General features: G+C 55.1%; 16 protein-coding genes across 16 annotated transcripts; 9 read left to right on the top strand and 7 right to left on the bottom strand.

Moving 5' to 3' along the window:
• Positions 1 to 19: 19 nt before the first annotated feature.
• On the bottom strand, positions 20 to 2068 carry L226DRAFT_490073 (uncharacterized protein). The gene is made up of 4 exons (XM_067677307.1): positions 1688 to 2068; positions 1304 to 1637; positions 327 to 1238; positions 20 to 275 (listed from the first exon to the last, which is right to left on the bottom strand). Exons 1-4 carry the CDS (start codon positions 1941 to 1943, stop codon positions 248 to 250), a joined length of 1530 nt encoding a protein of 509 aa, XP_067533129.1. The 5' UTR covers positions 1944 to 2068; the 3' UTR covers positions 20 to 247.
• Positions 2069 to 2659: 591 nt separating this feature from the next.
• Positions 2660 to 3127, top strand: L226DRAFT_537076 (uncharacterized protein). The gene is made up of 2 exons (XM_067681245.1): positions 2660 to 2841; positions 2906 to 3127. The coding sequence occupies exons 1-2, from the start codon at positions 2739 to 2741 to the stop codon at positions 3097 to 3099; spliced, it is 297 nt and encodes a 98-aa protein (XP_067533130.1). The 5' UTR covers positions 2660 to 2738; the 3' UTR covers positions 3100 to 3127.
• A 914-nt stretch (positions 3128 to 4041) lies between these two features.
• Positions 4042 to 5450, top strand: L226DRAFT_561770 (alpha/beta-hydrolase). The gene is made up of 6 exons (XM_067683455.1): positions 4042 to 4313; positions 4376 to 4444; positions 4515 to 4584; positions 4662 to 4845; positions 4904 to 5050; positions 5109 to 5450. Exons 1-6 carry the CDS (start codon positions 4121 to 4123, stop codon positions 5358 to 5360), a joined length of 915 nt encoding a protein of 304 aa, XP_067533131.1. The 5' UTR covers positions 4042 to 4120; the 3' UTR covers positions 5361 to 5450.
• A 671-nt stretch (positions 5451 to 6121) lies between these two features.
• L226DRAFT_511680 (FAD-binding domain-containing protein) lies at positions 6122 to 7823 on the bottom strand (the record flags this gene model as incomplete). The annotated part of the gene is made up of 5 exons (XM_067678310.1): positions 6122 to 6407; positions 6475 to 6869; positions 6941 to 7012; positions 7082 to 7209; positions 7274 to 7823. 5 exons carry the CDS (start codon positions 7821 to 7823, stop codon positions 6164 to 6166), a joined length of 1389 nt encoding a protein of 462 aa, XP_067533132.1. The 3' UTR covers positions 6122 to 6163.
• A 1708-nt stretch (positions 7824 to 9531) lies between these two features.
• Positions 9532 to 10788, top strand: L226DRAFT_466733 (uncharacterized protein; the record flags this gene model as incomplete). Its single annotated transcript, XM_067675997.1, has 1 exon — positions 9532 to 10788. One exon carries the CDS (start codon positions 9532 to 9534, stop codon positions 10786 to 10788), a length of 1257 nt encoding a protein of 418 aa, XP_067533133.1.
• A 775-nt stretch (positions 10789 to 11563) lies between these two features.
• On the top strand, positions 11564 to 13372 carry L226DRAFT_444115 (DNase I-like protein; the record flags this gene model as incomplete). Its single annotated transcript, XM_067674862.1, has 1 exon — positions 11564 to 13372. A coding segment is annotated over one exon (1809 nt), but the record flags the coding sequence as incomplete, so codon positions are not given.
• Positions 13373 to 13747: 375 nt separating this feature from the next.
• L226DRAFT_466944 (uncharacterized protein) lies at positions 13748 to 14353 on the top strand (the record flags this gene model as incomplete). The annotated part of the gene is made up of 1 exon (XM_067676016.1): positions 13748 to 14353. A coding segment is annotated over one exon (606 nt), but the record flags the coding sequence as incomplete, so codon positions are not given.
• A 42-nt stretch (positions 14354 to 14395) lies between these two features.
• Positions 14396 to 15319, top strand: L226DRAFT_448169 (uncharacterized protein; the record flags this gene model as incomplete). Its single annotated transcript, XM_067674916.1, has 1 exon — positions 14396 to 15319. A coding segment is annotated over one exon (924 nt), but the record flags the coding sequence as incomplete, so codon positions are not given.
• Positions 15320 to 15361: 42 nt separating this feature from the next.
• On the top strand, positions 15362 to 16414 carry L226DRAFT_546881 (uncharacterized protein; the record flags this gene model as incomplete). The annotated part of the gene is made up of 1 exon (XM_067682452.1): positions 15362 to 16414. The coding sequence occupies one exon, from the start codon at positions 15362 to 15364 to the stop codon at positions 16412 to 16414; it is 1053 nt and encodes a 350-aa protein (XP_067533137.1).
• Positions 16415 to 17160: 746 nt separating this feature from the next.
• L226DRAFT_572999 (Aldo/keto reductase) lies at positions 17161 to 18404 on the top strand (the record flags this gene model as incomplete). The annotated part of the gene is made up of 8 exons (XM_067684763.1): positions 17161 to 17209; positions 17267 to 17354; positions 17417 to 17508; positions 17565 to 17769; positions 17823 to 17889; positions 17952 to 18080; positions 18148 to 18197; positions 18248 to 18404. The coding sequence occupies 8 exons, from the start codon at positions 17161 to 17163 to the stop codon at positions 18402 to 18404; spliced, it is 837 nt and encodes a 278-aa protein (XP_067533138.1).
• A 320-nt stretch (positions 18405 to 18724) lies between these two features.
• On the top strand, positions 18725 to 19977 carry L226DRAFT_573000 (Aldo/keto reductase; the record flags this gene model as incomplete). Its single annotated transcript, XM_067684764.1, has 8 exons — positions 18725 to 18773; positions 18842 to 18932; positions 18987 to 19078; positions 19138 to 19342; positions 19403 to 19469; positions 19526 to 19654; positions 19713 to 19762; positions 19821 to 19977. 8 exons carry the CDS (start codon positions 18725 to 18727, stop codon positions 19975 to 19977), a joined length of 840 nt encoding a protein of 279 aa, XP_067533139.1.
• Positions 19978 to 20182: 205 nt separating this feature from the next.
• L226DRAFT_573001 (uncharacterized protein) lies at positions 20183 to 20695 on the bottom strand (the record flags this gene model as incomplete). Its single annotated transcript, XM_067684765.1, has 2 exons — positions 20183 to 20533; positions 20591 to 20695. 2 exons carry the CDS (start codon positions 20693 to 20695, stop codon positions 20183 to 20185), a joined length of 456 nt encoding a protein of 151 aa, XP_067533140.1.
• Positions 20696 to 21057: 362 nt separating this feature from the next.
• L226DRAFT_524614 (ICMT-domain-containing protein) lies at positions 21058 to 21874 on the bottom strand (the record flags this gene model as incomplete). Its single annotated transcript, XM_067678902.1, has 2 exons — positions 21058 to 21621; positions 21680 to 21874. 2 exons carry the CDS (start codon positions 21872 to 21874, stop codon positions 21058 to 21060), a joined length of 759 nt encoding a protein of 252 aa, XP_067533141.1.
• A 421-nt stretch (positions 21875 to 22295) lies between these two features.
• Positions 22296 to 23201, bottom strand: L226DRAFT_561774 (uncharacterized protein; the record flags this gene model as incomplete). The annotated part of the gene is made up of 2 exons (XM_067683456.1): positions 22296 to 22918; positions 23028 to 23201. 2 exons carry the CDS (start codon positions 23199 to 23201, stop codon positions 22418 to 22420), a joined length of 675 nt encoding a protein of 224 aa, XP_067533142.1. The 3' UTR covers positions 22296 to 22417.
• A 374-nt stretch (positions 23202 to 23575) lies between these two features.
• L226DRAFT_537080 (ICMT-domain-containing protein) lies at positions 23576 to 24428 on the bottom strand. The gene is made up of 2 exons (XM_067681246.1): positions 24241 to 24428; positions 23576 to 24177 (listed from the first exon to the last, which is right to left on the bottom strand). Exons 1-2 carry the CDS (start codon positions 24421 to 24423, stop codon positions 23653 to 23655), a joined length of 708 nt encoding a protein of 235 aa, XP_067533143.1. The 5' UTR covers positions 24424 to 24428; the 3' UTR covers positions 23576 to 23652.
• An 860-nt stretch (positions 24429 to 25288) lies between these two features.
• On the bottom strand, positions 25289 to 25873 carry L226DRAFT_573004 (uncharacterized protein; the record flags this gene model as incomplete). Its single annotated transcript, XM_067684766.1, has 1 exon — positions 25289 to 25873. A coding segment is annotated over one exon (585 nt), but the record flags the coding sequence as incomplete, so codon positions are not given.
• Between the last annotated feature and the right edge of the window lie 13 nt (positions 25874 to 25886).

The raw sequence follows: 25886 nt of genomic DNA on the forward strand, positions 1-25886 counted from the left end.
TGTAGCCTCGTAGGTAGGTGCCCTCGCCAGCAGAATCTGGCCATTCGGACCGCACGTGTTCTGCACACGCTCTGCTTCGCGGTACAAGGCGCAACGCAAGCCAAAAATCAAACTACAAACGCACTAACTCATTCTCTACCACACGACGTAGCCGACATATATTTATAATCGAATTTGAGGGAGACTTACTTACAAATACAATGTCGTGTGTCGGCGCTTACGGAGTATCCAACCAACGCGATGCATGCTATGCCCTGATGTCTCCTGTAACAACTCTGCGCTCCTCGTCAGCATTGCTCAATCGAGATGTGATACGCTGGGCTTACTGCGACAGAACACAACCCCAAATCTTCACCGGAACCTTGGACCGTCCAAGAGTAAGATCTCCCATCTCGCCCGTGCACCTCGCCGCGAGCCCTCTCGCCAAGTCCTCGGATGGGGCGACGAAGACGACGTGCCAAGCACGCGCCTGCCGAATCTTGCGATCGAACTTCGTCCACAACTTCCGGAGCCCATCGGCAGGACTGCGGTGATCGTCCGAGATTGTGGCTTGTACCGCATAGACGTTCGCGCTATCCGCGAGAACACCGTCGATGCCAGGGAAATTGCTCGCCGACGGAAGCCAGTAGAAGGCCGGATACATGCTGCATCGTGCGAGAGCACTGGCTGTGCCGACGAGCAACTGCTGCGACGGCGTCATAGTCGACGAGTGCTGAGCGAAGAAGATGGAAAGGGGCTGAGAGTTGCCGCACAGGTAGGCATGCATGCATCTCTCAAAGTGCCAGGCTGAAGATGACCTCGTGAAAGCGTGGGTAGAGAGCGAGTTGAAGAGTTCCAGGGCTTTGTCATTCGTCTGCTGGACGCGCTCACTATTGAAAATTCTCGTCAGGAAGGGCGTAGGGATATAAGGAATCGAGAGGCTGGAAGAGGTGACTCGGCGAGTAACCGGGTCCCGCGGACGATATGGGGATAGGAAGAGAATGGAAGACCCTGTGCTGTGGGGTGCGACCACTGTACCGTGTGACCTGAGTGCGGAGGGATGCGCACAGACGGCTATCGCTGCATCTTTGGCCAAACCCTCGAACTGGTCCTCTTTCGAGGAGTGGTTGTCTGGGTATTTGCGCATAATGGCGATGATCTTCCGAGTGCACGGACCCCACTTGTTGATGAGATGATACGCCTCTTCGGTAGCTCGCATCGCCTCGTCCGTATCGAGCTTGAGCAACTGAAACTCCTTCCTGTTCAAGCGCCATGCATAATGGTTAAACCTGTACAGAGGGAAGAACAATGAATGTACACATACAAGATAGCCATAATCTCGAGCGGACGAGGTAGTTCTGAGACGACTGATGACCCGTTGGCTTGCGTGAGCCAACCATGCCATCTGTCAGGTTTCGGTGACGAGGTTACGACGAGGCGTGCGGCGGATAGCCGGAAGGACTCGCACGGCTTAATGACGGTGTCGTTGGAGTCCTCGAGAGCCCAGTAGTCCTCCGGAATGATTATTTTCGCGCTCACATCCCACATTGTCGCACCCTCTTGGTTGAACACAACGATGCTGCGTAACAAGTGGATCGCTGTAGGGAGTTTGTGTTCGAGACGATGCAGAAGAAGGTACAGGAGGAAGACTGTCTTGCCTGCTCACGCGTTAGCATAATCAGCACCTCCCCACAGATAGCCTACGCACCAATCCCCGGTTGACCTGTCACCACTATCGACTGATCGCCTTGCAGATAGCCAGTCTCCATCGTCTCTCGGAGCCACTCGTATTCAGATCGGATCACGAGCACGTCTTCTGCAGAACGAAGGTCTCCGTCGCATGCCTTCACGACGGACTGCATTTCGTGCAAACAGGTGTACTCCCACTCGGTTGGGGTCGTGCTGAGGTCGTCATCAGGATCGCCGCTGTCGTCCTCGTCGTCCGCGTCAGGGTCGATTGACATTGGTACGTCCTCGTCGGGAAGGTTTTTTGCCACGGAGACCTTTCCTGATGTCCGATGGGGCCAGGAGTTGCCCCAAGCCTTTTCCCAAAACTTTGTTGCGAGTGTGTCATCCCGTAATAGAGAGTGAGCCATAGCGAGTTAGAAAGAGGGCCAGTAAACCAAGAAGCCACTGTAACCATCTCCGAAAGAAATATTCTGTTCCGCAGGCTCCCCAGCCTGTTGGGTTCAAACTCCGCCTCAAATGACAGGGAGCATTCGTACCTATATACCTGAGCTACACACCCTGCCAGGGGCTCGTCGCGCCAGACGTCGAGGTGGTTATACTCGGCAGCCAACAACTTCCTTGATTAGACTTCAGTGGATGTATCCCTGGCTCCATACTCTCGAGCTCATATCTCAACAGCCGCAGATGTCCACCGCGAAGGCGTCGTCTGCGGACAACGGGAATGACTCGTGGTAATACCCGCCAGCAACTGCGTGTCCGTGCGGGTCCCCTCCGGGATGAGCACCACTTCACGTGGGTCCGCCACGAGGTGCGACTCCAGGGAGGTGCGCCGGCTCCCCCACCGGCTCAGCCAGGGCCTCTCCCTGAAGTATCGTAAGTAGATCTTTTGTCAGAGGACGATTCTGCCATATCACATGAATTTCTAGCACCTGGTGACCGCAGCCACATACCAGACGAACTCCATCCGGTCCTTCAGGTCGTCTCTAGTCAACTCGAGCAGGTTACGCCTGTAAGTATCCACGAAGGTTCAGGTTGCCAGCTGGGTCTGACTGGTGTGCTTCTAACGTCGTATGGTCGACGATCTGGAGCGGCGTATCAACCCGTTGTTCGACGCGCTGAACTGCGAGACGCTGTCAAGGCCTGTCTGCGAACAGCTCCTGATACTCACTCGGGGTACGTTGTGGCTGTCTCGTCGCGTGCTACCTGTCTAGAAAGACTGCTGACCTTCTCTGCGCAGCTATGGAGGCGCATGACCGTGAGCAGGCGATGGCGATCCACATGGATTTGCTCACGCGCGGATCGCTCACGGACGACATTGGGTTGTGGATGTCGGGTATCAAGCAGCTCAAGCACTCTGGAAGCCGCGTGGTATGCGCCGGCACTATTTATGGCACCCTTACATCATGGCAACGACAAAAGAGACGGTTGTGAAGATGGATGCATGGATGGACAGTGGACTGAAACTCGGTGTAGCAGCGTCGTCTCACTCTTGATGTCTGTTGATATAGGTATGATCGTCTTTTCATCGGAGTCAACTCCCGAAGCCGGACAATTTGCCTTTCGTGCGATTGAGTGAGCAGTATGTGCATCGTCTATGTATGAGGTCAGCGCTGCCGCCGCTTGTGCTAGTCCCTGGACGGCGGTCATGAGACCCGCATGGCTGTGGGATTGTTGGGATGTCTACTCGGTCACATTAATCTACTTCTTTGCAGCTGTGCTTCGCAGAGAAACACATGTACTCTACGTGTCCATCGGGACCGCTGTTGACCCGTACTTTCGTACTCACAGCGAGAAGGTGAGTATTCATTCGCTTGGAGATATTCTCGCGCTAACGGCAGCTGTGTAGCCTCGTAGGTGCCATCATGCCGGCTCATTCTTACCGACGTCGGCGATCCTCGCATAGAAACCTCTATCTGCATCACCCCGTGGGGATGCATTGTCTATTCCCCCGCATCATACCTTCATCAGAAGCTGCGGGACGAATGACCCCGTGGGGTCTACTAACGCAACTCCTCCATGTGCTCGGTAGGTCTTCCTGAACGGGCCCCCTGGAAGTGCGACAGATCGTTGACCAATCTGGCGCAGGCTAGCCGTGGCGTCCAATGAGAATCATGCGTGTGGTCTTCGCAGGGATGATAGACCTGTGATAGACCAGGGCCGCTACGGTGTCAGCTGGAGCCTTTCCTGGATGGCTCACGACGGCTCTAGCCGGCTCGTAGCGCATCCGAGACGAAATTGACATCCGTGCACCTGCGCTACGGGCTTCCGCGACAATGTGTGTCAGATGCTACCTGACCGATGGAACGCTAGCGGCCTGAACAGCAGCACTACGGTATAAAGCCCGTCACTCGGAGAAGCGAATTCTTTGTCGGTCGACATCCGTTCGTCCCCCGTCGCACCTTCTCCTCCTACCGGGACCGCCGTGTAGACTTGCAACCTAGCTCCTGTCATCATGTTGGGCTTCCTCTCTACCGTCGTGTGCGGCGTGCTCCTCACCTCTGTTGGGCGTACAGCCGCTCTCCCGGCACTTCAGACGCGCGCGGTCACTCAGGTTACGAGCACGGACTTGTCCGCTCTCGCCCCGTTCACCAACTTCGCCGGTGCTACATATTGTAGCGTGGACCAGCTCAACGCGTGGAGCTGCAGTATGTGTCCTATCTAAGCTTCCTATGTCCGTGCAAAGTTTGACAGGTATCATGTGCTACAGAGGCGTGCAAGAATATCTCCGGCTTTAAGCCCACGCTCGTCGGCGGAGACGGGAATGCCATCCAGCAGTGTGAGTCTCTTCCCTCAGTGCTAGCATATTCGCCTAAAAGTGTTGCTGATCCCATGACCCGGCTGCGCAGACTTCGTTGGCTCCTGGTCTGACCAGAAGGCTGTTGTCGTTGCGCACGAAGGTACGGACCCGACAAAATTGTTCGTGATAAGTTCTTCCGACGTTCTTCCCCTGACCACGCGGACACTGACTGCTTCGTTGGCGACGTCGCGGACAGCTTGTCAGACTTGACGGATGTGAATTTTGTTATGAAAAGCCTCGATACCACACTCTTCCCCGGCGTTCCGTCCGGCGTTCAGGTTCACGGCGGCTTCGCAGATGAGCATGCCAAGACCGCTTCGATTATCTTGGCCGAAGTCAAGTCTCTCCTCTCGTCTACTGGGTATACGAATGTCTTCCTGGTAAGCCATGGTTATCTCTGTACTATCGCTGCGCAGACCCTGATCAAACTTCCTGCAGGTTGGACATTCTTTGGGAGGCGCTCTTTCCGAGCTTGAGGCGATGTATATGACGCTCAACCTCCCGTCGAGCGTGCATGTCAAGGCAGTCACTTATGGAACGCCGCGAGTCGGGAATCCCGCCTGGGCGACTTTCTTCGACTCGAAGGTGCGTACTCCGTTTGTACTCAGCGCCCTTTCCATGGAAGTTGACTGTGCCACTCTAGGTCGCAGACTTCAAGCGCATCAACAATGAGGAAGATCCCATTCCCATCGTCCCCGGTCGCGGCCTCGGCTTCCAGCACCCTCACGGAGAGATCCACATCCTCGGAGCTGGCAACGCTGTGTCATGCCCGGGTGATGATGATGCGACCGATGCGCAGTGCACCATCTCTTCTGTCCCGAACATCATCAAGTCCAACCTTGTGAACCACTTGGGTCCCTACGAGGGTATCTACGTCGGCACAATATTCTGCTGAGATTTTTTACATGACTCTTGTGCGCCTGACCCAGCTCAGTGTTGCAATGTAACTGTATCATTATCGATCGCACACTTCCTTCTCGACCGGTGGTCTTTTAACCAATGATCGAGCGGTATCTAAAAGACATGAGAAGACTTCGATTACGACGCGTGGTTCTCTCGGCGCATGCAGTGCTACTAGCAGTACTACCGCTGTCTCTGACAAGTGAGTGCTCATCTTACTAAAGCGACGTCGTCCTTCACATCTTGAACGTACTTCATGACACGGGCAAAGCGCAGCTCGCGAAGAGCAACCAGCATCTTATCTCCATCCTCGGTCGACTGCTTCCCTATGTCGTTCTCCAGAGCATCGGGAGCCTCACCAGGAACGGGACGACAGTATATGCGGGCGCAGGCAGGAGGCCCTGGACGGTCTCATCGACATTGTGGAGCTTGTCCGGAAGAAATCGTCGATTATGAATGCGCGGGCGCGCACGATTGGGTCTGTAGGGTGGAGACCGGACTCATGGGAGATATAGGCGATGAGCGCGAGGCTGGCAAGTGAGTCGTCGATCTTCCCGAACTCGGCGGAGGGTCGGTCTTCAATCTGCCTTGAGCTTTCGCCTGTGCAAACTTGCTACACCCTGGACTTGTACGCACCCTACCCATGGATTTGACTTTGGTCTCGTACCAGTCGCGCTTCGCCTACGGGCAGATATCGAAATCATGAAGGGTGTATACCGCCTTCACATCTTCGCGCTCTTTCTTGCAAAAGTGTGTATCGAGTGACGAATCCGAATTATACCGATGCGTAGCATCTCGTTACACGAGGGGCTCAATGGATACCCCTTTGTTAAAGACATCGCCTGGATCATACGTCGCCTTCACTGCCCTCAAGCGAGGCAAATTCTCGCCGAAGACATCCTCGGGCTTCTCATCTCCCTGGCACATATTGAGGAACCAACCGAGGTCCTGCCCGGAAAGCTCGGCATTCTTTGCGCGGACGAATTGCACGACGTCCGACGTAAACTCCCTGCATGCGTCAACGGACTCGTCTGTCGTTGACCTGTGTAACGGAAATCTCAGCATGAATCGCGATGTGTGGCAGAATGCAACGTGGTTCGTAGACATACCTTCCCTGGATAGCTATCCAGTAGTGTGGCATCCGGGTCTTGAGCGCGGTCTCTCCAGGCTTGATATCCGCGATTCTATCCGGGACAGTCAAGTCCCACAACACGGCCGACGCGCGCACGTCCGGGTTGCCCTCCGTGAAGTCGACCCATTTGTCCCAGACGGCACCCAGCAACTCGGGGTAGAAGTCCGAGAACATCGTACCCCTAATGACGAGCCGGCGCGGAGCGTGCTCGAGCGCCTTGTCTGCCGCGTGCGAGACGGCGTGGAAGTCTGGAACGGTCCTGAAGGGGAGTTGCGCGCGCCCGGCTGAGAGCTCGAGGAAGGGCGCGAATGAGCGTCGCGCGCGCGCGCCATCTACGTCGTGCAAGGTCGAAGGGAAAATGATGACGCAGGGCTGCGTCGGAAGATTAGACGAGATTCGAGATGTGAGATGGGCGGCGAACGAAATAGACGTGAGTGTCTTACCTTGAAGTCAGGCGGAGGCCGCGAGAAATGCATCGTGAAACGCTCCGCGGAGGTCTGGGTCTTCTTCCATTCCTAATCCCGGTAAACGCATAATCAGCAGGGCGTTGGCGGGATATGCACGGGGACACGCACAGTAATGACATCGATCACTTTCCTGAGGTCGCTCTTGTCGGCAATGGGATACACAAGCAGACCGCCGGTAAAGGGACCTGCGTACGGATGCACCTTGAAGACAAACTCGACAACGATGCCGAACTGTCCGCCACCACCTGAAACAGAATGAGCATCAGATCTGGAGGAGCTATACACATAGCAGCTAGTGCTCATTCGTACCTCGGATCGCCCAAAACAAATCCGGTTCTTCGGTCGCGCTCGTCTTCACAACACGTCCGTCAGCCAAGACGACGGTCGCCGAGAGTAGGTTATCGATCGCCAGACCATGCTCTCCACTGAGCGGACCATAACCTCCTCCGAGTGTGAACCCGCCCACGCCGACGAACCAGAGGGGTGCACCGACGACCTCAACCTTCGCCTGAGAGGTGATCTTGTAGACATCTTCCCAGAGTGCACCACCTTGGACCGAGATAGAGTTCTTGTCCTCCGAGAGGGCGACCTTGTTCAGCTTGAAAAGATCAATGACGATACCTCCATCGGAGCTGGCCCAGGTGGAAGAATGAGCGCCACCGCCTTTCACGGCAACTTGAGTGGGTGAGGTCTGCGCGGCAGCATATGCGAGCACAGGGGTAATGTCTGCGACGTCTGCGGGCTGCACAATGCTCGCAGCGCGCAGAATCGACAGGTACGAGTTTCGCTTCAAGGCAGCAACATACGCGTCGCCCAAGGAAGGGGTGAGAATTGTGCCTTTGATTTGAAGGGTCTCCATGGGACGAAAGGACAAGCTTTCGTTGGACGAGCTCAGAGTGAGGGCAATTTGCGGACAGAAACACAAGCTTGTGCCTAAGAACCCCAACGCTTGACCATATACTCAACTGTGCGGCAACGCGCGGATATGAACACTGCATATTAGATATGTCAGAACATAGGGGCGAATATGGCGATAGTGATGAATGGGGAAACATGAGTGGTGTCTTCGAAACGTCTTGAGCGTCGTGGTTCAATTGTAGAACATAAGTACTAGTAGTTCGAGACTCACTCACAATATCAACGGAGATATCGAAGTATCTGAACGTGGCCGTTCGTGGATCAGGGGTTTTGATGGATTTGAACGTTCGAAATCACGTCCTGCAGCATACCAGTCGAGCACATGGCATTCATCGAACTTTTTAAGTAGTGAAAGTAGGAATTCCTTGGATGTCAGTCCGACCGAGAGACCGCAGTGTATCAGATGGAAAACGCACTGATGAAAGCTCTAGGCTGTTCCTCCATCTCGGGCCAACCTTTTACTTGGTCGTAGGAGATTGAGCTACGACGTTTGAGGTACGAATTCAGACATGTCGGCCACAGGGCAGCGCCAGCTACACATCGCGGAAGGTGAAGACCGAGCATACAAGTAAATGTCGTCGTCGTCGTCGCGAACGATGAGCTACGCGCTTACGCGGCCACGTGATGTGCCTCCGCAATTATCATGTTCAAGCGCTAGATCTATTTGGTCGTGTTGTGCTAGATACAGTAGCTCGCCGGCCACTGTTTTCCGTCGTTGCTGAGGACCTCAAGTTCTACCTCCACGGAGGACCTTGGACTAAGACCACCACCATGACAATCATGGGTGGCTCAGCGGCGCACCTCCTCAACAGAGGCCCAAGGTGCAGCTCTCCGGAGCTGTAAGATGTCGTCCCTACCCTGATAGGCAGGGTGGGGGAAGGCCCTACCGGGGGGGGGCCAACCTCACGAAGCGAGTATGGTGTCTCGCAGCCACGGGGCGTGGCAGGCGACGACCTGAGGATGGGTCCTGAGACTATGTACTCCCCTGGAGGGAGCGTAGTTACGCCGTCGCCGACTGTATCTAGTCCCCGGGGCCACAGACGGCCTCTAATGAGAGTAAAGCTACCAGGGACGAGTGAGATACTTGCCACCGTAACACGTTCCACGACGGAGACGAACTCCGGCTAGAGCCCCACAAAGGATGACGGAATGGTGGTAAGCTATCTAGACCTAGACAAAGAGCGACGGTCAGAATCAAGAGTGCTGGAAGCGCATTGGACGCGCGTTTGTAGCGGAGAATCAAAACCGCTGAAGTAATGCCACAAACGCGCTGTGTACGCGCTGCACGCAGATCAGTGGCTCAAGGGATATATCTACCCAGAGTCTACGCCCGGGAAGTCCATCCCTACCTCGTCTGAGCAGACCCAGTGGCTCACACACAACTATTCTAGCCTCGATCTTGCCCACACACACCCCCACCCTCACCTGATGCCGGGTAACGAGCAAGCGGACACGCGTCCGAACAAGCGTACGAGAGCAGACGGGGAGGAGGACATGGAGATTGAGTCCAGCATCAGTACGTTACGACGCCTCTCTCAGGAATGGCCGCACCTGACCAGCGGCTTACAGTGGCAGGTACCATGGTCCTGAAGTACCCGACCACTCCCATCCCGGAGGGTGTCACGGAAGAAACGTTCGACATGTTCAAAATGCCATACCTCCAGGCTTTCGACCCAGTCGAATCGACGAGTAAGCCTGCGCACTGGGACGAGTGTCCGCACCGGAAGAAGACTCGTGCTGGCGTGCCGCCGGAGCAGCCGCTCCTCCCGCATCAAGAGTTCCTGGAAGGACCCTTCCCCCACACCCACGTCCCCGAGTACCGCTTCTTCAGCAACCTGAACGCGGCCCAGATTCAGGCAGTGCGCCAACGCGGTACCCAGATCCTCGCCATCATACCACACGGCGGCGGGCAGGGCCTGCTCAAACGCGCGAAGGTGGTCGCATCGGCCATAGAAAGCTTCCTTCGCTCCCTTGCCTTCGAATCTAATGGGCGAAAGGCGTTCAATGTCAAAGTCTACGAGCCTGAGGTGAAGAAGATGGACCCCAACAACCCCTTCGGAAAGCCACACGCGTTCTTTGTCGACCTCGGCCCGAATGCGGACGCCCTCCGCAAGTTCCTCCTCTGGCAGGAGGTCTTTGCCGTCAACCCCTCCCTCTCCTTCTCTGTTCTACCGGTCGACACCCGGGAGGCCTCCTGGAAAGTGTGCGTTATCACTGGAGACGACATCGAGCCGAACGCCACCCACGCGTACCTCGTACAACAGAGAACCCTGCTCCTGACTGAGCTGAAGAAGCGCATCCACGACGACTTCAAGCTGCTTTGGAAGACTGCGCAACTCGTGCTGAACTCTTGGAATGTTCATGGCACCTACTCGGAGCTCGCAACCATGTTCACGGACACCTTCATGCTCGAACTCACCACGGCCGACCCGAGGTCTGGTGCGCCCCCTGCCCCCGCATTCATCCTCTATGCCAAGCCGCTCACATACGACAAGCGTGAGGCCGTCAAATGGCGGGCGGACTTCCTGCGCGTTCACCCGAGGACGGGCGCGCAGCCGCTGAGGCTGGGTCTCGACATCTTCCCGGTCGACAAAGGCTCTGTCGACTGTAAGGTGTGCAAGGCGGATGTACACCGTACGGCAGACTGCCCGCTCGCCAACACGCCGGGCTGGATTGGAGTCACCCCGGAACTCATCGGGAAGGACGACAAGGAGACGGCCGGTCGGGAAGCGGCCAAAGAGCCTGGAGCGCAGAACCCGGTCGATGCAGCGCAGGACATTTTCCGTACCGTTGTCAAGCGAAAGAAGAGGACCTCGGAGCCCAACCCGAGCGGCGTGACCAAGCGTGGTGGACGTACGGGTCGCGGTGGACGAGGCTCTGGAGGTTTTGGTGCGTGGGCGAAATAGGTGCTGGACGGAGCTCTAGGCTCGAACCGTACGTGTAGATAAGGAGACATAATGGTATCACGCTGCCCACCGGAACTCGCTGGTGTGTGACGATCTCCCCCGGAGAGAGCTGCCAAGAGGGCAGCAAGCTCGAGCGCAAATAGAGCGCGGACAAAACAAACACTGAGCCCACATTTACTCATGACACGTCGTGAGGAAAGCCTGGTGTTCCTTCCGCTGTCGGAGGGGTCCTGCACGTCCGGGCGTGCGGGGACCGTATGACAGCAAAACTTACTGACGTCGATCTTTTAGGTCTCGCAAATCTTCAAGGGAGTCTTTAATTGCTACTACTACAACTAACAACGAATTATCTAGGCAGCTACTGCAGCAACCCCGGAACAATACGCAGGAAATGGACATAGCGCCGGCGCAGGCTCGAGGACGGGCTAGCGAACCCGCGGCTGGTCGGTCCAATGACAGCCGCGACGAAGTGGACAGCAGGACCCCTGCGCGAAGCTATGATGGTGAGGCCCCGGACCTAGGGACCAATGACCCACATGAGCCGCGTGAAATGCCCTCTGGACAAGGGCATGTGGCTACCCAGGAGAGTGGAGCCGAGACCGGGAGGTCACAAACACCGGATAGTGAAGGTGTAGACACCCCGCAGGCAGAGCCTCGGAGTGATGACTGGGGCCGTGAAGGCTTACCGGAGGTACCGCCTGCAGACCGCAGCACAAATGCAGCACCAGAGACGCACCCAAACAGGCGCACGAGGAGAGCGGCTGAACGCACTGGGCGAAAAACCTTCATCCGTGTTGCCACGCTTAATATGAATGGTTATGGACACGATGACCCGAGGAATCATGACAACAAGTGGTCGAGCGTATACCGAATGATGAGAACTCATAATATTGGCATCTTGCTTGTGCAGGAAGCCCACCTAGATGCGGAACGTGTGCAGCACATCGAGAAATTCACCAGTAGCAAGTTAAAGATCTTTTTCTCTGCACATCCAGAGCGCGCGAGACAGCGGGATGGGGTGGCGATCGTGATTAATAAACGACTACTTACACCAGCAACTGGCACAATGGCAACGACTATTGTGCCGGGGAAAGCAATCCATCTATCCATCCCATGGCAACAGAGCAAAAAACTGCACTTGCTGTGCGTATATGCACCTTCGGAATCGGACACGGCACGTCAGAGTTTCTTCCGGACCATAAAAACATACTACGAGATGAATACTCATATGCCAAGGCCGGACCTCATGGCTGGCGACTTTAACAACGTTGAGGATGTCCTCGATCGGATACCTGTGCGGGAGTCCATCGAAGACTCAGTAAGTGAACTGGATACACTAAAGAGTCTACTACGGCTAAAACTCACGGATGGCTGGAGAGCCACGTTCCCGACCACAAAAGGGTACACCTTCCAGCGAAGGACAGCGTTGTCGAGGCTTGACCGCATATATGTGACCGAGAATCTCTTCAGAACTGCACGAGGGTGGCGAATTATTGAACCGGACTTCAGATCCGACCACAGCATGGTGCAAGTGGACCTAACATGCGTACACTCACCAGAGATGGGGCGAGGACGGCCGGTTTTCCCAACGCACCTGCTTAAGGACAAGAAATTGGCCAAACAGCTTAAAGAGCGTGGAATACGCGCAGAGACTGAGATACAACAGTTACTTACCTCTGGATCCCGGTCGGAGGGCGTGAACGCGCAGGTTATCCTCCGTGACCTGAAAGCGGACTGGATGAAGTTAGCACGAGAGCGTGAAAGGGAAGTGGTCCCACGGCTGCTCCGGGAAATTGAGCTCCTAGAGGCTGAGGTACGACGCATCCCCAAGAGGTCATCCATGAACGAGCAGGAGAAGACTGCGGAAATTGCAGCGTTAACGGCACAGATTAGACAACTGAAGCAAAAGCGTACAAACCAACAGAAGAGTAATGCGCGGGCGCGTCACAGACTCGAAGGAGAGAGGCCAACCAAATACTGGACGGGCCTCCATCGAGAAGTGAAACCAAGGGATACCATGTATAGCCTGGAAAAAGATGGCGAGCAGGCACGAGATGGGTCCCCTGTATATGAGACAAATTCAGAACGAATGGCAGAGCTTGCGAGGACACACCACATGAATCTTCAAAAGGATGACCCCAACGCAAAGGGCCTAAATGAGCGAGAAGCGGACATCCAACGTGTACTCAGCGCTGTGGATGCCCACCTGAATGAAGAACAAGTCATTGAATTAGACGGTGAGGTCACGTACGAGGAATGTGAAATAGCCCTGCGCTATGCGAAATCAGCATCATCACCTGGTTTAGACGGAATCACATACGAAGTCTGGAAAACGCTGCATGCGAGGTTCACAGAGGACTCGCGCTACCCGGACCGCACTAAATTTGATGCGCTCGGGGTTCTCCATGCAGCATTCCTTGATGTACAGCGTTTCGGGGTCGCGCCCACCTCGCAGTTCACAGATGGATGGATGTGCCCAATTTACAAAGAGAAAGGGGACAAAACGAAGATAGTTAACTATCGACCCATCACACTCCTGAATACGGACTACAAATTACTTACCAAAGCGCTGGCAGTACGGCTGGCTGCCGTCGCACCAGACATAATCCATGAGTCACAAGCCGGTTTCGTTCCGGGTCGACGGCTAAGAAACCACACACAGCTAGCGAAAATGATGATCGAATGGGCAGAACTCACCGAGACCAATGGAGCCATTATCGCTCTGGACCAAGAGAAAGCCTATGATAAAATTTCGCATGACTACTTGTGGAGAGTACTGGAGACTTTTGGGGTCCCGGAAAACTTCATACGCACCGTGAAAGCTCTGTATGCAAATGCGCACACATCAGTAATGATAAATGGGATACTGAGCCGACCGTACCGTGTCTATCGTGGGGTACGCCAAGGCGACCCGATGTCCTGCCTGCTGTTCGACCTAGCGATAGAACCCCTGTCAGCCATGATCAGGAAGTCAGACCTGAGCGGCTTTAACATACCAGGCACAATAGAAGCACTGAAGGCGACGCTGTTTGCCGATGATACAACGGTGTATCTCTCAGAAGAAGATGACTTCGGTGTGCTCCAAGACATCCTCGACACCTGGTGCTCAGCGGCGAAAGCACGATTTAATATCAGTAAAACAGAGATAATTCCGATAGGCGAGGTGACGTACCGGACGGAAGTAATAACCACCTATAGATCCACGGGGACGTGGAAGAATTTCCCGCAGAACGCGCGCATGGCTGGAGAAGGAGAGCCGGTGAGAATCTTAGGTGCCTTCATCGGGAATGGAGTCCGTCAGTGTGAAGCCTGGTCGCCAACACTAGCGAAACTTGACAGCGTACTAGAGCGATGGCAGAAAGGCATATCGACTCTTGAGGGACGGAGACACGTTGTGCAGATGTTTATCGGTGGGATGACACAATTTCTAACTGATGTACAGAGCATGCCGCCTCAGGTATGCAAGCGTCTCGAAAAAGTACTGCGTAAATACCTGTGGAATGATAGGATTATCCCGCCAGTAAGCATGGAATACGCGTGCGCCAGCTTCGAGCATGGGGGCCTCGGAATCCTGGATCTCGAGGCGCGGAACGAAGCCATTGATATAATGTGGGCGAGGACGTACCTACACACAGGCCGGGGTAGACCGGTATGGGCATATGTCGTTGACGACATCTGTGCGCGAACGGTAACGGTAGACTGCCCTGCGAAGGAACGTGCGGTCAGAATAAACCCCCTAACACAAGGGTGGCGACCTAAGGTAACAGCCCTGCCACGGAGTATACAGACGATGATACGCACCTGTGAGAAGTACAATCTGCGTCCGGAGGGCATCGCGTTCTCGAGAGGAATCATCCGGAGCATGCCAATGTGGTTCCACCGGGAAATCGATATGACAAAGGCAAAGAAGTTAGCAAGAACATCGAAAGTGGTCAGTTGCCTACAAGGAAAGCACTTACTTAAGACAGTGGGCGACTTTGAGACCTTCACTATGAACTTTTATGCGCCAGGACATAGAGACCGACCATCCTGTAAATGTGGGGGATGTGAGTGGGCGAAACAAGCGATAGGATGCGCTCACCCAAGTGCATGTGCAAAACGAGCCAAGGAATTCCTTGACGCGTTACCGCCAAAGTGGGACCCCCGGGGAAGACACCCAGCCGACTATGAAGAAGAAAATCATAGGGCCCTCGAGAAAGTCAGAGAAGATCTGGGGGACGACTTAGTACTCTTTGACCGAAGAGTAACTGTGCACGGAACAATAGCGGACGCTTACCGAATTTTCACAGAAGGCGAGGTGTGCAACGACCTACCAGACCTCGAACTAGCAGTATCTAGAGAGGGAGTCAAAGTCATTGCAACTGATGGATCATGCCTGAAAAATGGACAGATGGACGCACAAGCCGGTGCAGGAGTCTTTGTTGGAGCGGAGGACCCGCGGAACCTGTCTGTTCGACTACCAACATATCTTGAACAGTCGAACCAAACGGGAGAGGCAGTGGCGACACTGCTAGGTACCAAATTAGTGGAAAATAATGTCGCAGTGATCGAAGAGACGGACTCACAGACGGTAATGAATGCGGTCACAACCTGGAGACGAAGACATGAGAACTCGGGCTTTGTGTATCAGAAAAATGAGACGATCACAAAAGCGATCATCGCTGCAATGCAGGAAAGAAAAGCAGGAACATACCTACGATGGGTAAAAGGGCACAATGGCCACGTAGGGAACGAGATGGCGGACAAACTTGCAGGTGCAGGAGCAAAAAAACTGATCGCTGACGAAGTTGACGTTAACGTCCCGACGCGGCTGCGAGTATCAGGCTGCAAACTAAGCACGTTAACGCAGAAAACCGCATACCGCGCCATCAGGATCCGGAAGGAGAGAAAGTTGAAACCAAGGAGACGCACCAGAGCTAATACGAGGAAGACTCTCGAAGAGATCCATGGAGCTTTCGGTGTTCAGATAGCGGAAGCGCAGCTTTGGAAGTCTATACGCTCAAAAAACATATCTCGTGAGTGCCGGCAATTCATGTGGATGACCTTGCATGATGGATATATGGTCGGCGACAAATGGCTCAGGCCGAAAATGTCTGACGAAATGCGAGCGCGCGCACTGTGTGAGAAATGCGGTGAAATTGAAACGATGGAACATATCTTATTCAATTGTGCTGCAGTAGGACGAGGTACAGTATGGGAACTGGCGGAAGATGCGTGGAAAGCCACCGGCCTGCCGTGGATCGAGCCAAACTGGGGAACGGCACTTGGAGCTGCATGTGCGGTCTTCGAAACGGAGGAGGGTTCCCGGAAGACTCACGCGGAGGCCCTGTGGACAATCCTGATGACAGAATCTCTCTACTTCATCTGGAAACTGCGATGTGAGCGTGTAATACAAAACGAGAAATGCGAGTTCACCATACCGGAAGTAACCAAGCGGTGGTATGCGGCGATGGACAGGCGCCTTGATCTTGATAGACGATCCTGTGCGGGGTACTGGGGGAAATGTGCGCTGAGGGCAGGCACAATAGCTTGCATCTGGGAACCTGTCCTGCAAGCATGCGGTGAGCTACCGCGAAACTGGGTTACTAACAGCGGGGTTTTAGTGGGTATTAAGAGAGGAAGATGACGGAGGCGCCTCCGGGCGACTCTGGATGATTTGACCTCTCTTCGAGTCCCACACTTCGTGCGTAAATGCATTTCCTCGCGGCGAAGGCCTTTGGCCTATTTCAGACTTGTTCTGCAGCTCCTTTGGTCGATATCGTCGACCGTCGTCAGCGCGCCTGGCCAACACTCGTTGGCCTGTGTGGATTGATATGCCTCCGGGACGATAACTACACAGGGCACATGCGCTCCGCCAAAAAAAAAAAAAAAAAAAAAAAAAGTTCTACCTCCACCCTCAGTCTGGAAAATCTCGCCCCTGACACACGGCCTGTTTCGAAACCACAAAAATACGAAGGTAAGGTGAATCCCGCGGCCTACACGATAGCTCCGACTCATGCCCTGAGCGCGGACCGGGGTCCGACACCCTCGATAATCTTGTTCTATCATGCACTACCGACCCGGACGACAAACCACAAATAGACTGCCCTGGGCCGCCGTTTCGACTTCGTTACATACATGGCTAATGTGCTATCTCAGCCGAGTCTCCCACTGCCACGATCGGAGACGCTTGTATTACTCAGCGCTCAGCTCCTTGGGCCGCTGTTGACCCACATGTCGGGCGAGAGTGAGTGCGATGAGGTCATATTCGCCCAATCGGTATCTGATGCGCAGGGTATGTAGGTGGGTATATAAGCTGAGTGGGTTGCAGTGTCCGTGCGCAGGGAATCCGTTACCCTCATTGCACTCAATACGTTTGTGATTTCGAACACAATGGCGTCGAAGCTGGCTATCAACTCCACTATTCGCTTGGCGAGATCCGGTACGTATCCGGCATCCCACTGCACTAGCGAGTACTTACATGCTTGATATTATCCAGGGATTGAGATGCCTCTCCTGGGTCTAGGCGTATACCTCAACCAGGACAGCAAGCCAGCGTGTCTCGCTGGTCTCAAAAATGGATACCGGTGCGTCTCTTGGTCCGCCCGCTCTACACTGGTACTCAGCTAGGTCCCGCCATCGCGTGCAGGCACATCGACTCCGCTCGTATGTACTACAACGAAGCTCAGGTCGGAGAAGCCGTGCGCGAAAGCGGCATCCCGCGCGAGCAAATCTTCATCAGTGAGTTGATCTACGCCCCATCTTCCACATCGCTAATAACCCTCCTACTACACTAGCCTCCAAGATCGCAAACGACGAGCACGACTACGACGTGGCACTCGCCGCGGTTGACGACTCCCTGAAGAAGTTCGGCTTCGACTACATCGACTTGATGCTCATCCACAGCGCGATGTCGGACAAGCAGCATCGGCTGGCTACTTGGCGCGCTCTCATCGAGGCTAAGAAACAGGGAAAGCTGCGCTCGATCGGAGTGTCGAACTAGTAAGTCCAATCCGTGGTACACCCCGCGCGAGCGCGTGCTCAAGCATTCGCAGCGGCGTGAAGCACCTCGAGGAGATCCGTCAGGCTGGTTTGGAGATCCCCGATGTCAACCAGATTGAGGTGTGTACGACTTGCGGCCACATTTTCGATGCCGGACTGACGGAGCTGGACCCTGGTTATAGTTGCAACCGTTGAACCAGCAGAAAGAGATCGCCGAGTACTGCAAGAAGTACGACATTGTCATCGAGGCGTACGCGCCTCTCATGCGGACCCAATGGAACCACCCAGAGATCCTGGAGACAGCAAAGAAGGTCGGTCCTATCTCCATCCCTTCCGTCCTTGCACTGTTCGCTGACTTCGATCGCCTCCACGCTGTAGTATAGCAAAGAACCCGCTCAGGTGCTCGTGCGGTGGTCCCTGCAGCGAGGGTAAGTCAACTCCAGCTATCTCGCCCGGTGGAGTCTTACATTATGCACAGCTTTGTGCCACTCCCCAAGTCGTCTGACCCAGCTCGCGTCGTCACCAACGCGAAGGTGTACGATTTCGAGCTGAGCCCCGAAGATATTGCCCGTATCGACAGCCTGGATCGCGGGAAGGAGGGCACGATTACATGGAACCCGGTGGACGTCGACTGATTTGTATATACGGCCATCTTCCGTCTGTGATCTCCGTCGTGGGTGCGGACATGTTGTCGTAGGCCTCGGTCGGTGTACGATCAGTCGGACCTACCCGGAACGGTTTTCTCACGCCTCGAGAGAGTCTCCTGCGGCTGTACTTGACATCGACCCTCACGAAAGTCCGATGAGCTCGCAGCCCATGAAGTTATTTTCGGAGAACCCAGTGGGTAATGTCTCAATTGATGAGAGTATATATCCCAGTCGAACACTGGCCGTTCTAATTGCATCGACTCTCTCGCTCAACGTAACCAACACCGACTAGTCATAAATAACATCCCATGGCGTCGAAACTGGCAATCAGTGCTACCATCCGCTTGCCTAAGTCCGGTATGTGGTTTACATTAATCTGAATTGGCGTACTCATGCTGATGATACATATCGGTCGCCCTAAACAGGCACTCAGCTACCGCTCCTCGGCCTCGGAGTTGCGCTCAACCTAGAAAACTGCAAGCCGGCTTGCATCACTGCACTGAAGCATGGATACCGGTATGTCTGTCCTTCATCTCGTGGTCAACACTCACCTGATCCTTCCGTGCATAGACACATCGACTCCGCACGCATGTACTATAACGAGGCACAAGTCGGGGAGGCCGTCCGTGAGAGCGGCATCCCGCGCGAGCAGGTTTTTCTCAGTGAGTCGACTTCAAGTGCTCCATGTTCACGATGCTGACGACCCGCCGGGTGCACTCAGCGTCGAAGATAAGGAACGAAGAGCACGGCTATGATGTCGCGCTGGCCTCCGTCGACGACTCGCTGAAGAAGTTTGGGTTCGACTACCTCGACTTGATGTTGATTCATAGCGCGAAGTCGGACAAGCAGCGCCGGCTCGATACTTGGCGCGCTCTCATCGAGGCCAAGAAGCAGGGTAAGCTACGGGCCATCGGGGTATCCAACTAGTAAGACTATCTTGAAGCCGTCATGACCCTGCGGATGCCGTGCTGATGAATGTGACGTAGTGGCGTCAAGCACCTCGAAGAAATCCGTGAGGCCGGCTTGGAGACCCCCGACGTAAACCAGATTGAGGTCTGTACGAGCCATGATGATACTTTGGGACGTGATTTGAACCATGGGTTGGCTAGTTGCAACCGTTGAACCAGCAAAGGGAAATCGTCGAGTATTGCAGGAAGCATGACGTCGTCGTCGAGGCCTACGCGCCCCTCATGCGTACTCGGTGGAACTACCCCGAGATCTTGGAAACTGCGGAAAAGGTTCGCGCGTTCGCTATCAACTATCTGTGCACTGAAGGCTTATCGGTCTTCCCTACAGTACAACAAGGGACCCGCACAGATTCTTGTCCGGTGGTCCTTGCAGCACGGGTCTGTTAACACGGCCATCTTTCTTTTGCCATCATGCCCCTAATATGTCTTCTTCTAGCTTCGTTCCGCTTCCGAAGTCGTCTGATCCAGCACGCGTGGTGTCCAACGCTGATGTGTTCGACTTCGAGCTCAGCCCCGAGGATATGGCTCGGATTGACTCTCTCGACCGCGGGAAGGAGGGTTCGATCACCTGGAACCCGGTCGATTGCGACTAGCTCTCTCGTTTCAACACCAGTGATGCGACACGAAGTGCGTATGTGAGTATACTCACGCATACTATGTTGTTGCTTGTGACCGTGTACCGTATCGTCTCAACCCATTGTCTCGCACTTCCAGTTCCCGCAATCAAGAGTATCCTCCGTTCCAGTGACGACTGCGCTCTTTCAGTGCTGATCGAGCTAGTAAACGAATGGAACTAGGTTATATGGTGTCTTCCTCGCCTATGCGTTCCACTGCTCGCCGAACGAACTCCTCGCTGAAGAGCAGTAGGAAATTGCCGGCCACCATGATCAACCAACCCGTGTAGCTCGGGTGCCGCACGATCGCGTACGGTACGGTCATGGCCAGCTTGTGGTCGTCCAACACAGCCATTTCCCAGGTGAAGAAACGGCCGAGGGTACGGTGGCACCACACGCGGATGAGGCCACCGGTGATCCCCAGAATGCACCCCATAACGACAACGAGACACGGACTCGTCGCGAAGGATGCAGGTACGCCCAGGGGAAGAAGCTGGTAGGCTGCGTCGTAGAGCGCGAGGCCGCACAGGAAGAACTGACACGGGGAATATTGTGATACCATAGGTCAAGGTTCAACAATCTGAAGACGAACCCTCCCACCGAGCTTCCTCGACGCGATGAAGTGGAGAGGGCAGTTAGGCGCGACTTCTACGCCGTTATCCCAGGCGTTCAGAAGTCCATCACGGCCTCGCGTCATTCCGTAGTATGTACATGTTGCATGCGCCATAAGGAGGGCGCTTTTGAGTAGCGGAGCGGCGAAGGTCCAGGTGAGTGAGGATAACATGCTGGCGACTCTGACGCTGAAGACCTTCCAGAGAAAGGCCAAGTTGCCCCCTTCAAGTTTATATACCACGGCGTAGGGAGCACGTCAGTTGATTCAAGCGAATAACTCATCCTTCATAGTACCGCGTATGTATACCTACGTCACCGTCATTGACAGGCATTCATACCTCCATCATCTTTTGTCTGCGCTCTTCCCTCCTCAGGACACCCCATAAAACGTGGCAAGCTTCATCGCTTCGTTTGATATGACCATCGACTAGAACGTCGTCATGCACCTCAATACACGAACGGAATGACACGATAAGGCGTCTTCTTCGACCATGCATCCCATCGCTCTCTGAACTCTCCCTTCAGCATCTCATCCTCGGTCTTCGTCCTGTAGAGCATCCCGGTACATACCCACGTGAGGTGAGTCATGACTGCCGTCGCGACCAACTTCCCGACCCATGTTCCTCGCAGTCCCGATTCCGCGAAGAATGAACCGTCGCTCAGCAGCAACATGAAGTTGCCGGAGACCTGGAGGAACATCCCGGTATAGCTCGGGTGGCGCATGATCCTGTAGGGTCCCGAGGTAACGAGCTGGTGGCCGTCTCGAGTCCCGACCTCCCAGGTGAAGTGATGTCCCAACGTCCGATGGCACCACCACCTAATCAGCCCTCCACTGATTGCGAGGAAGCATGCGACCGCGGACACTGAGGTGAGTCGGAGCGATAAGGTTTCCAGTCGGATGTTCGCAGCAGAGAGGAGGGCGTCGACGGTTCGGTGGAGCAGGGAAGTCGGTGCGGCTCGCTGAGCAAGAAGTGTCACGGCTTCTGCTATGGCGAGCCCGCATAGGATCGTCTGCATCGGGCAAGGTTTGCGATGGGCTCTCAACAGGAGCTACGAAGCTGTCGCGTACCTTGTCGGTTGCGGCGAAGGCCTTCTGCACGTGTGGTTTCCAGCTCAGAAAATCCGGCGCACGAATCCGTCTTTCCTTCGGCAGGGGAGGCACAGGAGGAGGAGTCATGCCATGATACGTGCATGCTGCATGTCCGACGAGGAGCGGAACCTTGAGTAGAGGAGTCGCGATCACTGTCGAGAGGACGAGGGACATTGTGTGTGATCCTCTCCACCCGCATCGAGACTTTTTAAAAGTGGAGCGTTCTGCAAGATGGGCCCATGAACCTCGTAACATTCCTCCGGTCAATTTCAGCTGTCACATAGAGTATGCGAGTGCATCCTGTACGAGCAGTCTCGCACAAGAACTCGTTTCCTCCGCGCGGCACATCAACGTTTCGCGGGAGCCGCTCGCAGTCGGATTGCGTAACTATGGCCTCTGTCGGTTCCTTGCTTCTTATTGGGAGGGTACTTCGTCTCACGCAGTCGGACTTGAGTGCCACGGTGAGCCTTATCATAACTTATGTATCATCGCTTCTCCAAGTCCGTAGCATGGAAGTATGTCATCGAGCCAATTCGGGCAGGAGGAATGACATCTCTGATTGTCGGAACACATGCAGCGTCGCACCTGGAATCTGGCCAGCAGAATTACACATTTTAGGCAGAGCAAATGACTTCGGTACATGACGTTGACAGCGAGGTATGGTTGACGGTATAGGTAGTCGGGAAGTAATCGTAATCCGAGTCATCTACGACACAGTTAGTACAGGAAGGGGACCAGACGGTATGGCGTCTTTTTTGCCCAACTTTCCCATTCCCCTCCGAACTTCTTCTGCAGCATCGCATCCTCCGCCCGAGTTCTGTACAGCGCCAATGCGCACACTGATCCCATGTACACCATGGTGACGCACGTCGCAACGATCCTTCCGAACAAGGTTTCTGCCATCTCGGAGAATATCGACTGTGGGCTCAGCATTGAAAGCAGATTCCCGACGATCATCAGCAACCACCCCGTGTAGCTGGGGTGTCTGACGATGCGGTATGGCCCATGAGTGATGAACCTGTGATCGTCGCGCACGGCCACTTCCCAGGTGAAGAACCGTCCTAGCGTGCGGTGGCATGACTCTCGGATGTACCCTCCGGCGATGCCAAGCAGGCCGCCCACCAGAGATGCGACGGTCGGTGTCAGAGACACTTCGTTTCTGGACAGCGCTGAGATCGAGGGGATGAGGGGTAGTGTGTTGTAGATCGGTGACGATTGCTGTATGAGGACAATGGTCGCTTCAGCGACTGCCAATGTACAGAATACCACCTGAGCAAGTCCGACGATATTGAACAAGTGACACTGAAACGCGAAAGACTTAACGGACCTTGGCGGCGCCGATTGCGACCCTGTGTACTTCAGGTGCGCTCCCCAAGAAGTCTTGTACTGATGCTCGCGCCTTTTCATCGGGTCGGGATGGGCGAGTCGGTGGAGTCATACCCCGGTATGTCCACAGGGATAGACTGAGGAGGAGCGGTACCTTGAGAAGAGGTGTAGCCATCGCAGTGTGGTTGAAGGGGGGTCTAGGATGGCGTACCTCTTTTCTTTCTGCGTTTTTGAGGTGTACTGGACTAACACTAACAGAATTGCGAGTGCAGATCTCTTCGGCATACATACACTGGCGTTCTTTTCAGACGCAACGCCGGAAGATTAGCTCCCTATATATGGAAAGGCGGAATGCTGGGGACAGCGTTTACTGGGCAGTGAGGTCGTCTATCATGGCTCCTACGGGTCAACAAGGTGTCATTGAATCGACCTTCAACCACATGCACAAGATAGTACAAGGGACGATCTCTGATCGAAATCGAGTTATCATGAGTACTGTTGCAAGTTCAGCTCAGCAAGTTGGCTCTCGCGACAATTAACGTACCTCAGGCTTCTGACGGTGCTATGTCAGGTCATAACGCGTAACCACTCGTGCTGAGAGGGTACGACCTAATAGATGAAAGGGATCAAACGGTACGGCGTCCCCTTAGCCCATGCGTCCCAATGAGCGCCGAAGACGTTCCTGAGCACGAGATCCTCCGTCGACGCCCCAACATGCCAGCGATAAATGTGGTATATGTGAGGGTTGCGACAGCGGCAACCCGGCCGGCAGTGGACTTCCAGAGTCCCGACTCCATGGTATAGGACCCGCGTCCAAGGACCAATAGAAGGTGCCCGGCAGCCATGAGAAGCCACCCCGTGTAGCTGGGGTGCCTCACGTACGCGTACGGGCCGCTCGTGATCAACTGGTGGTCGTCGCGCACGGCCGTCTGCCAGGTGAAGAACTTCCCGAGCGTGCGATGGCACCAGATACGGATGGACCCGCCCGCCGTCGCAAGCAGACAGGCTGCGAGGGAGGCTGTGGTAAGGCGAAGGGGCACCGATTGTCCCGCAGGGAGGAGCAAGGCGAGGACCCGGTCCGAGTATGTTGATGGAAGATGCTGGGCGAGGAGCACCGCAGCTTCGCCGAGCGCCACGCCGCACAAGAAGTACTGTGTGGGAACTAAGCGTTAGCATGTCATGGGCAAGAATGGATGACACTCCCATGCTCTCACCTTGCTGGCGAACGACGCTGCGTACTGCAGAGGTGTTGTACTAGTGAGCAAGTCTGAAGCCGTGCTTGTGAACCGACTCAGTTCCTGCTTCTGAGCCTGAGGCTGGGGCGGGGTCATTCCGTGGTACGTGAGCGTGGCGTAGGACAGCAGCAGAGGAACCTTTAGCAGTGGGGTAGTCAGCATTGGCGCAACGAGGAGAGTCATTCTGGTGGCGAGTGAGTTGTCAGACTACGCATCGAACGTGTGCTTTATGTAGATTCTGCTAACCGCGCCCATCGCGGCCGCAAGCCGCAAGAGGATATATCACCAAACCCAAACTCAAGGGTCATGGCAACTGACCTGGGGTGACAGCATTCAAGGAAGTCCAGTACAAGATACGCGCGGGCAACAGAACATCAGACGACACCAGTGAAGGGCCGGGCTCTCACCATGATACCGGATGTACTCAAACTTTAGAGACCGCGGTCCGTGGAAGTATCGCTAAGACGGGGGTAGCCACAATTTTCCAGGCTTCACAATGGCTATCAAACAGAAGCGATCGCTCACGACATAAATTCAGCGTGAAGTTAATTGAATGACGACACGGCGGCGTTGATGAACGAGCAAAGCTTACCACAGATAACGTGGGCGGCCTCTCATGCCCCAAGCTGAGTCTTTCACTGCAAACTGCATGGTGGACTGCAAGTATTGGTGCGTGTTACAATCTTCCAGGAAAGAAACCGTGAAGGAAAACGAGAAGCCCGCCGAGAGGTGTTCGTCGGACATGGAGGTACTTGGGAGACAAAAGCTAAGACTGTGCACAGCCACGCGTTCCGGCAACTTACCGGCAAAATACTCGCAAGGCCTTTTCGCTGCATTTCATGATTAACCTCCGGCGCGGCATATCAAACAGTTTCAGACACGGCAAACAAGACATGGCTCTAGGTTTTAAATTCTGAGAATGTTTATGTTACGATACAATACAGAAATTGTCCGACCGCCAGGGTCACTGTCCATGCAACACTATTCAACGCGCCGCGTTGTGTTCCGCGTGGTTCGCGTAAGGCTTCTAGTCCCGGGCGGGGAGAGCATGAGGATGGTTGTCAGCGCGCTTGGTGGGAGCCGCGGGGATAGAGGTCGGCGGCTCGGGGATGCTCGACGTCGCGCCTTGAACCGGCGCAGAGGGAGTCTCACTGACGCTCGGCTTGCTCGCCGGCACAGAAGGCGTGTTCACGGGGAGGGAAGATGCAGCGAGCGAAGACGTGGGCGCGGAGGCCGCGCCAGTCGAAGGAGTAGAGGGTGCGCTGACCAAAGGAACACTGGCTGGGACCGACGGCATACTCATGGGGGGAGTCGAAGGAGGACTGGCCGAGGGCGTTGAAGGGGCACTGACCAGCGCGGAAGGTGAGCTGACCGGTGCTGAGGGTACGCTGACCGGTGCCGACGGGACATCGACGAAGACCTTGGGCGTCGTCAAGCCAGAAGGACTCGGAACAGCGACCGAGGGCGCGCTAACAGGAGCGGAAGGTGCGCTGGGTGCGCTGACCGGTGCCGACGGCACATTGACAGGGATAGAGGGCTCGACTGGTGCCGACGGTGCGCTCACAGGTGCGGAGGGTGCGCTGACCGGTACCGCCGGGAGGTCAACAAGGACCTTGGGCGTCGTC

This window comes from Lentinus tigrinus, assembly GCF_003813185.1.
Source record: "Lentinus tigrinus ALCF2SS1-7 unplaced genomic scaffold L226scaffold_22, whole genome shotgun sequence".
Taxonomy (NCBI): domain Eukaryota; kingdom Fungi; phylum Basidiomycota; class Agaricomycetes; order Polyporales; family Polyporaceae; genus Lentinus; species Lentinus tigrinus.